The sequence below is a fragment of the Oryzias melastigma genome, linkage group LG4, assembly GCF_002922805.2.
Source record: "Oryzias melastigma strain HK-1 linkage group LG4, ASM292280v2, whole genome shotgun sequence".
Lineage (NCBI taxonomy): Eukaryota > Metazoa > Chordata > Actinopteri > Beloniformes > Adrianichthyidae > Oryzias > Oryzias melastigma.
The window spans coordinates 3606748-3616245 of NC_050515.1; the positions used below are offsets into that span (position 1 = coordinate 3606748).

At 45.0% G+C, this 9498-nt stretch overlaps 1 protein-coding gene across 3 annotated transcripts in view; it reads left to right on the forward strand.

Moving 5' to 3' along the window:
* Positions 1–9498, forward strand: part of ssbp4 (single stranded DNA binding protein 4) — a 61909-nt gene that overhangs the window by 35634 nt on the left and 16777 nt on the right. For all 3 annotated transcript variants that reach the window (XR_002917464.2, XM_024259066.2, XM_024259067.2), the window contains exons 5-6: positions 5780–5869; positions 8631–8714. Coding sequence is in view for 2 of the 3 variants with exons in the window: in XM_024259066.2 (XP_024114834.1) it covers positions 5780–5869; positions 8631–8714 (174 nt within the window). In the remaining variant the exon portion in view is untranslated. The remainder of the gene's footprint in view (positions 1–5779; positions 5870–8630; positions 8715–9498) is intronic.

A 9498-nucleotide genomic window follows, 5' to 3' on the forward strand; every position in this document is an offset into this window, starting at 1 on the left:
GTTTGAGGCCAACACAGCAGCTATCAGTGTCGGTCTTCTTCTCTCGTCCTTTCTCCATCCCTCCTTCCTCCTCTGCTGGCCGAGCGGTGATTGACGGCCGGAGGCTTTTACGGGCTCTGGAGAGCAGGAGCTAAGGTCTGGTTGTCATGGTAACTGGGAGAAAGGGCCTTTTGCTGCTGCTGCTTCACATGCACACACAAACACTTTAATGCCCCACACCTCCCATCGCAGAAATCTGCGCTCATTTTTTCTTCCTCCTTTCTTATGCTTTTCTGCTGCTTGATGCTTTGGAGCTGCAGGAGGCGGGGCAGCTGCATCAATGCGCCTCGCCATCACCACGACACAGAGCTCCGCCTCCGACCTGCAGTAATGCAGGTAACTCCATCCCAAAATCGCGTGAAATCCTCCAACACGGGGTACGATGGAAGCAAAGTTCTGAAGTCTCAGACTGTTAGTCTTTCTTCAGAACCTGACATTCACCTGGGGGGTGGGGTGTCTTGCCTCTGTACTAGTTCTAGTTCTGCTGCAGGACCCCCACCCCCATGCTGTGTTTAAATATCTGAGTCGCGCAGGCCCCCCTCGCCCCCTTGGCCTGTTAGCTGACATCTGTATCAACCAGGTGTGTAATGAGGTGGGTCATGTTTGGAGCATAGACTGTATACAGATGGACACCCTAACCCCGCCCCTCTGGTGTTCCAAACAGGAAGTACCCATAGACTTCCATCCATAAGTAAACTGTTATTTTTCAGTCACTTTATTTGTCAGAATAATCCTTCTTGATCTGATACATTCTTCCTGACACACTCTTTTAAATCTTATTTTTTAAAGATATTTTTTTTTCTGTGTTGTTATTCAAGTTCCAGTTCCGGGTCACGAGCAGACGCGTGTCTCCAGGTCTCCTCAACTCTTCGGCTTTTAAAGTTTTTTAAAGTTGCCCACAAGCGACTTTAATCACCGAGCTGCAGCAACAACTACCGCAACGAGGAGAGTTGAACATGGCACCGAAGAAAAATCTGGAAGCTGATCTAGCAGAGCTCAAAATCGCCTTAGCCGACATCCAGGCTAAGCTAACCCCAGCTGTTCTCTCTGAATCTAAGCTAGCAGCGCTGCTGGAAGCTAAGCTAACACCACTGCTACAACTCCTGGAAGATTTCCATCAAGAAAGGGCGTAACGAACAACGAGATAATCACCAAGATCTCCTGGAGAGGAGGATGCATGACATGGATCAACAGGCACGGATGAATAATGTGATTCTCACGGGACTTCAACTACAGCCCCGGGTGCGGCCTGGTGCTACCAGCGCTAGCATGGATGCTAACGGAGCTGTGACGGATGCCAATGTGACCGTGGAGAATCACGTCTAAAGGGATTTCCTTGGACCTAAACACTGTTGAGGTCTGTCATCCGCTTCCTCGGAGAAAGAATACGGATAAACCAGCGATCCTGATCAGGTTTGTGAATCCCAAGCACAAGATAGCTCTGATGAAGCAAAGAAAACACCTGAAGGGGTCTAATGTTTATCTTAACGATCATCTGTGTAAATATGATCTGGCGAAGCACGCGAGGCTCCTACGATTGAGGAAACAGATCGTGGACTCTGAACTCCCTGCCTCTGGTGGGAGGTTGGCGCCAGTGTTTCGGCAGCGGAGCCACCACCAGTGTGTGAATGTGTGTGTGAATGGGTGAATGGGTCTGTGACTGTGAAGCGCTTTGGGCCCTTGAAGGAGGGTAGAAAGCGCTATACAAGTATACGCCATTTACGCCAACTCCAGAATCTTTGTGAAACCACTCGGACCACCGGACCAGACGAAGCCTCTGAAAATAAAATCCATGAAAGACTTTGAGAACTGTGGGATTACGCATGTGTGACCCTTTAATTCAAGCACAATGTGAAATGTGAACTAAAAGAAACGCTGGATGTGACCTCTGACCCGATTCTGAGCTGCAGAACTCGAGCACATTTCCTTTGAGATGAGACCTTCACAGTCTCTAAGTCATAACAACGAAGAACGATTACGTGGCCTTAAACTTGTTCCTAAGCTGTGATGTAGCACTGATTTCTGCTCAAATTACTGATTCTTTCCTTTCCAACCAATTATTTTTTGTGTTCTATAATCATTTCTTTGATGAATACAATTTGCACAAATGGTATATATATATATATATATATAAGTATTTTTTTTCTTCTTTTAAATTAGAATATTTCGATTTTTTTTTCTCCATTAACTAATGAACATGATTTTCTATTTTTATAATCACTCTTTGATAAATACAAACTGTATTAATTGAATTATTAGCATAATTAAAATGACTTACTTATTACATTTTGTATTATTATAATTCTTTGAATACAATCTTCAGAGTTTTTTTCAATAAGAATATAAATGATCTGTTGTTGATGCTTTGAAACTTGATTACATAAAAAATATTAATGATGCTTTGAATCTATTAATATTTGATATTAAGTAGGGCTGCCACGATTATTCGACTAATCGACGACTAATCCACTATTAAAATAGTCGACGAATAATTTGGTCGTCGAAGTGTCGTTTTTTTTTTTGTTTTAAAACTACGCTTCACGCTTTCTAATGCCGGGTCTGCCTTTATCTTTGTCACACATGCGCAGTGGTGCTAATCCGGTCAGCAGTGACGTAACAGGAAGTTCCCGGTAGTCTCATAACAACACGCTAGCTCAAAAATGTGGGAAGGAAAATAAAAGAGGAAAAAGTGTCAAATGTAATTTCTAAGACAGAACTTGTGTTCCATGAGAGCACGATGGCGATAAATGATCACCTGAAGATGAAGCATGTTGAGACTGAGTTTGATCACGCTGAACACAGAGCTTCGTCTAGCTAAGCTAACATCGGCGCTAACACAGCTAGCTCTGCCGCGGCTGTCATTACTGCGCTGTTTGGAGATGAACCAGAAGATCTGCAGCAGATCCGTGTCTACGGCGCTTCTGTCTGCATATGAACGTTTCATAATCTGCTCTCTTCTAACCAAACGCCGCGAGGACGGCGCGGATAACGAGTTTACACTGGAAATGAACCGCTCGTCCAAGGCTTCATTCATATTCCGCCGCGATCACGACGTTCGGTTCAAAGAGCGGATTATGAAACATTCACCGCTCAGACAGAGAGGCTGTGTGTCGGTACGGATCTGCTGCAGAGTTGTGAAGCGATGTGCGAGTCCCAAAAGTGAAGTAGCTCGAATAGAAGTCCAGAGCTAAGTTTACAAGTGTAGCATTACATTATCTGGATTAAGCTACAATTAAATGTAACTTAAAGTCACAAAAACAACAACATTAAAGAAGTAACACAGATTTATGGGTTCTCCCCCAAACTGAACAATATGAAGTATCGGTCTGTGCATGTGCAGTGGATGTAGGTAGTGAAAGAATGAAAGTACTGATGTACAGTCTAACATCTCCTGCTTTTCTCCCTTTTAAAATATACATTTACCCTTTTTATTTATTTTCTTTGTTTATATGGGCATCCTCAGGTTTTTTATGTATAGGAATATCTTCAGTTCAAAGATGTTCTTAGTGTTTTGCTTTAATAAATGGGCCTCAATATTGGGCCGCAAATATTTTGAGTGTGTTTATGTCTGCAAATAGCTTTTGAAATACTTTATACATGTTTTATTAAATATATGCTTTAAAAAAGAATTGCAGGGTTTTAAAGAGTTTTCTGTTGTTGATTCAGATTACCTCGTTTGATTTAAGTCTTGTTTTAATGCCAGAAACAAATGAAGGAGAAAATCTGCATGATTCATTAAAAGATTAATTAACTATTGTCTCTATTTTAGATAGAATATAGCTTAAAGACCTCAAGTTTAAAGATAATGATGGTTAAGATGTGTGTTTTACATCCAGTCGCCGCACGAACCGATTAGTCGACTAATCGAAAAAAATAATCGGAGATTAGTCGACTATTGAAATAATCATTTGTGGCAGCCCTAATATTAAGTCCTGAACCAGATATTGATAATTCATGTAGAGAAAATGGTCGAGTCGGGGTGGGATTATACAAGTTCACTTCCTTCCACTCCCTTTCAAGTGATCAACTTGTGATTTATTAAGTGATATGTTATGTATTATTACCTGATTGCTTGAAATAAACCATTTCATTTATTCATTCATTCATTCAAGTTATAAACTGACCATTCAGAAGCATCAGTAAAAGAATGTGGTGCCCGCTTGCCCCGCCTCCAACGTTTGATTGACAGATTCTCCTGAGCTGCTTTTCAGTGGGAAGGGTGTGGCCAGTTAATGATCGAGGTTAGGTAAATGTCGAGTTCAGGTAAAGGTCATGCTCAGGTAAAGGTCATCCTCTGGTAAAGGTCATGCTCTCGTAAAGGTCATGCTCAGGTAAAAGTCATGTTCAGGTGAAGGTCTTCTTCAGCTAAAATTTGTGTTCAGGTAAAGGTCTTGTTCAGGTGCCTCGGCCTGGTGGTCTAGTCTCTTGGGTGCCGGTCTCCTGAGCCCGGCGGTCTCCTCCCCATGCCGGGAGATTTAAGATCTAGACCAGGGGATCAAACTACATCGGAGCCTGGGAGTGTCCAGGTCTCGGTGGTCCGGGTTCCGAACCTTGCTCACGAGAACTAGTCCTTTCCAAAACTCCACCAGTGGGTGTACCTGGTCGGGCCTTGTTACATCACTTCTCCGGGACCTCCGTTTCTACAGAGTGTGTGTGTAGACAAGCCCCGCCCATTCTAGTTTACTATCTAGACCTGGATGTTTTATGATGTTGTTTCCCTCCGTTGCCATCTTCCTTTCTCTCTAAACTACCCCCCTTTAACCCCCCCCCCTCTTCTTCTTTTCCGTCCGCTCCAACAACATAAAAACAGAACATAATCAATGTAAATAAAGTTTAGCATTGAATACAACAGGGGTTTATACTCAATAAATCCCTGTTGTGACAGTAAAAAGGTCATATTCAGGTAAAGGTCATCCTCAGGTAAAGGTCATGCTCAGGTAAAGGTCATGCTCAGGTAAAGGTCATGCTCAGGTAAAGGTCATGCTCAGGTAAAGGTCATCCTCTGGTAAAGGTCATGCTCAGGTAAAGGTCATGTTCAGGTAAAGGTCATCCTCTGGTAAAGGTCATGCTCAGGTAAAGGTCATGTTCAGGTAAAGGTCATCCTCTGGTAAAGGTCATGCTCAGGTAAAGGTCATGCTCAGGTAAAGGTCATGCTCAGGTAAAGGTCATGCTCAGGTAAAGGTCATGCGCTGGTAAAGGTCATGCTCAGGTAAAGGTCATGTTCAGGTAAAGGTTATGTTCAGGTAAAGGTTACGTTCAGATAAAGGTTATGTTCAGGTAAAGGTTGTGCTCAGGTAAAGATCTTGTCCAGTTCAGAAGAATCTCAGAGTCCTGTATTCCGTCATCCCTGGTCTCTGAAGCACATCAGGACTCCAGCAGACAGAAAGACAGATATAAGCGTTTTGGCGACCGAGGGAGGATGTGACCAAACTTCCTCAAACTTCCCGCCACAGCAGAAAACACAGTCGGTGTCAAACTCTTTCTCTTCTTTCTCCTCCTTTATGATGAATTTTTTTATAACTGAGAAAGAACCAGGAATTCTTCTGGAAATGCATCAAGTAGTCCAAGCAGGCTCTGCTGCAGGAATCAGGAACTCTACGGAGCGACACAAGTCCTCTGGATCCAGAACTAATCCAGAATGTGGTTTACTCTGAGGACTTCCTTCTGCTCCACCGGTTCTCACTGCTGCTCTGTCTGCCTCAGGAATACTCAGCAAAATCTCTTCTTGGTGTATTCTCAGAGTGCTGCCGCGGCCCCCAGTCCAGTGATGGGCAACATGCCCCCCAGTGACGGCATGCCGGGCGGACCCATGCCCCCAGGATTCTTTCAGGTAAGAACTTCCTGTGAAATATCTCATCCAACCATCACCGCCCAGCTCTAAAACGGTTATTCGGCCTGAAGGGAACATATCTGAAAATATTTAACCCTTCAACTCTCCTTGGCTTGTTTACATTATAAGTGGGGTCATCTGGACCCCACAAGACAGTGCGCTGACCTTTATTTTATCTTTGATTTTTGAGTTTCACTAATGTCCATGGCAGACATAAAATCCTGTCCACCTTTGTCCACATTTTTCATGGAAGGAATCACACATCAGTATGTGGGTGGAGTCATCTGGACCCCAAAGAGAGCAGAAGGGTAAAGGAACCAGAGTTTGTATTTGAAGGTGATTTAGACAGATTACTGTCACAGTGAAAATGACCACGGACACCGTCAGCTGTACCGTAGAGACGATCAGCTGTACTGTAGAGACAATCAGCTGTACCGTAGAGACCTACAGCTGTACCGTAGAGACCGTCAGCTGTACCGTAGAGACGGTCAGCTGTACCGTAGAGACCGTCAGCTGTACCGTAGAGACCTACAGCTGTACCGTAGAGACGGTCAGCTGTACCGTAGAGACGATCAGCTGTACCGTAGAGACAGTCAGCTGTACCGTAGAGACCGTCAGCTGTACCGTAGAGACCTACAGCTGTACCGTAGAGACGGTCAGCTGTACCGTAGAGACCGTCAGCTGTACCGAAGAGACGGTCAGCTGAACTGTAGAGACAATCAGCTGTACCGTAGAGACCGTCAGCTGTATCGTAGTGACAATCAGCTGTACCGTAGAGACAATCAGCTGTACCGTAGAGACCGTCAGCTGTACCGTAGAGACCGTCAGCTGTACCGTAGAGACCGTCAGCTGTACCGTAGAGACAATCAGCTGTACCGTAGAGACGGTCAGCTGTACCGTAGAGACGGTCAGCTGTACCGAAGAGACGGTCAGCTGAACTGTAGAGACAATCAGCTGTACCGTAGAGACAATCAGCTGTACCGTAGAGACCGTCAGCTGTACCGTAGAGACCTACAGCTGTACCGTAGAGACGGTCAGCTGTACCGTAGAGACCGTCAGCTGTACCGTAGAGACGGTCAGCTGTACCGTAGAGACCATCAGCTGTACCGTAGAGACGGTCAGCTGTACCGTAGAGACCATCAGCTGTACCGTAGAGACGGTCAGCTGTACCGTAGAGACCTTCAGCTGTACCGTAGAGACGGTCAGCTGTACCGTAGAGACCGTCAGCTGTACCGAAGAGACGGTCAGCTGAACTGTAGAGACAATCAGCTGTACCGTAGGGACAATCAGCTGTACCGTAGAGACCGTCAGCTGTACCGTAGAGACCGTCAGCTGTATCGTAGAGACGGTCAGCTGTACCGTAGAGACAATCAGCTGTACCGTAGAGACGGTCAGCTGTACCGTAGAGACCTACAGCTGTACCGTAGAGACGGTCAGCTGTACCGTAGAGACCGTCAGCTGTACCGTAGAGACCGTCAGCTGTACCGAAGAGACGGTCAGCTGTACCGTAGGGACAATCAGCTGTACCGTAGAGACCGTTAGCTGTACCGTAGAGACCGTCAGCTGTACCATAGAGACGGTCAGCTGAACTGTAGAGACAATCAGCTGAACCGTAGAGACCTACAGCTGTACCGTAGAGACGGTCAGCTGTACCGTAGAGACCGTCAGCTGTACCGTAGAGACGATCAGCTGAACCGTAGAGACAATCAGCTGAACCGTAGAGACGATCAGCTGTATACTGGAGAGATGGAGTCATTTTCACTGATCTAACATCATCAGCAGGATATCATCTCTGTTCATCCAAACAGGCCCTGATAACTCTGAGGATTTAGGATATGAAATTATAAGACTTTTTTCTTTCTGTTTATGGATTCTATTAAAGATGCTTTGGTAAAAGTGACCATACCCCAATTTAGCCAACAGCTCTCTTTCTGGAAAAGTCCCGCCACTTCTGCTTGATCATTCGCCATCTGTCTGACCAAACAGAAGTAGTTAACGTCCTCATTGCCTTGTTCTGATTCGACTCATTAAGTCTGTCAGTTAAACCGCTAACGCTTGTGATTACCGGGTTAGCTTCCTGCGGGATCCACTGTCAGACTGTTTAAAACGTGAACAAAATATTGAGTCTCATAGACGCGAGTCTGTCCGGCAGCAGCATCAGTTTTTGCACGACATATCCCATGATGCATTGGGTTAAAGTGACACCGTCTCTGTGCTCCAATGACACACCGGTTAACTGAAGCACAACGAGCGCTCAGATCCGATCGTCTGTTCTATAGTTTTCAAATTTACTGATGAGATCAGAGGAAAGAGTTTAGTCCTTCACAGTTTGTGTTTATTATAGAGCTGTCAGGGCTAACATGCTAACGTATGAGATTTATTTAACGAATTAAATCATTAATATTTTTTAAAGCTAACTAGTTACACTTTGTGAAGAACTGTTCAGGCTTCCATGGTGTGCGTTAATTTCTGATAATGCTCACTTCGTCTGTGTTGCTAGATAGTTGGAGCTGATCCAAAGAACATCCTCACTTTTCATTTCTGTTGCTTGTGTTCTAAAAGGGCAAAGACATTCCACTATTGTGATGTCACATGATCCAACCTCATCCAGCTTCATCCATCCTATATCACCCCCCCCCATCATGACTGAACGTCAGCTTTCAGTGTTTTGTAGGAAAATCTGGGAGCTTCTGGAACCAGGAACCCTCTGTTTGTTTATCCCTCATTTCTGACCAACATTTTCCAATCTTCTCCCCTCCAGGGGCCCCACGGATCCCAGCCGTCCCCCCACACACAGCCCCCCCCACCCAACCCCAGCAATCCAATGATGGGCCCTCATGGACAGGTAAGTCAGTAATGACCTTTTCCATCAAATGCCATGCAGAGATGCACAGACACAACAGCGTTTGGGTTGTTTGATTCTCTGGACTTCAGTGACGTTTTCTAAGTTATGCAGAAAGTCAACCAACAGCTGCAGAGAACCACATGAAGAGTTCTGTGGTCACCACATCAACCAGAACCATTGACTTGACGTTTAAGCTCCACTCCCAGCCGAGGTCATTTTTCAGTTCTTTTCAGCCATCAATCCAGCGCCATGAGTGCCATCTTTCCCTGTGACCCTGATGGATGACCATAACGGCGCATGCAGCCTCGCTTATGTGTCAACCATCACAGGAATTCAATTCAATTAAATTCAATTTTATTTATTTAGCCCAAAATCACAAAAGAAATTTGCTTCATTGGGCTTCATGCAGGTAATTTCACAGATGCAGAAAATTTGTCATAAAATATGAACAATAGTTAAAAACTAAGACTAAATAAACTGGTTATCCCTGCCCTTAGACCCTCCCTCCCGGTAAGGAAAAACTCCTAAAAAACCTGATTCAGGAAAAAAGAAGAAACCTTAGGGATTCTCACATGAAGGAGAGATCCCATCCCAGGACGGACAGGAGATACCAGAACTGTTAAAGAAAGATTAGCTTCTACAACTACGTATCTAAGAGTTCATTCAGATGGAGCTGAGGGACGAGTGATGATGTAGTAGAAGTGCAGTCCACGACCAGGAGCAGGAGGACAGACGACCCAGCAGGAATCACTCTCACTCAGAGATGCAGGATGGTGTCGGGGGC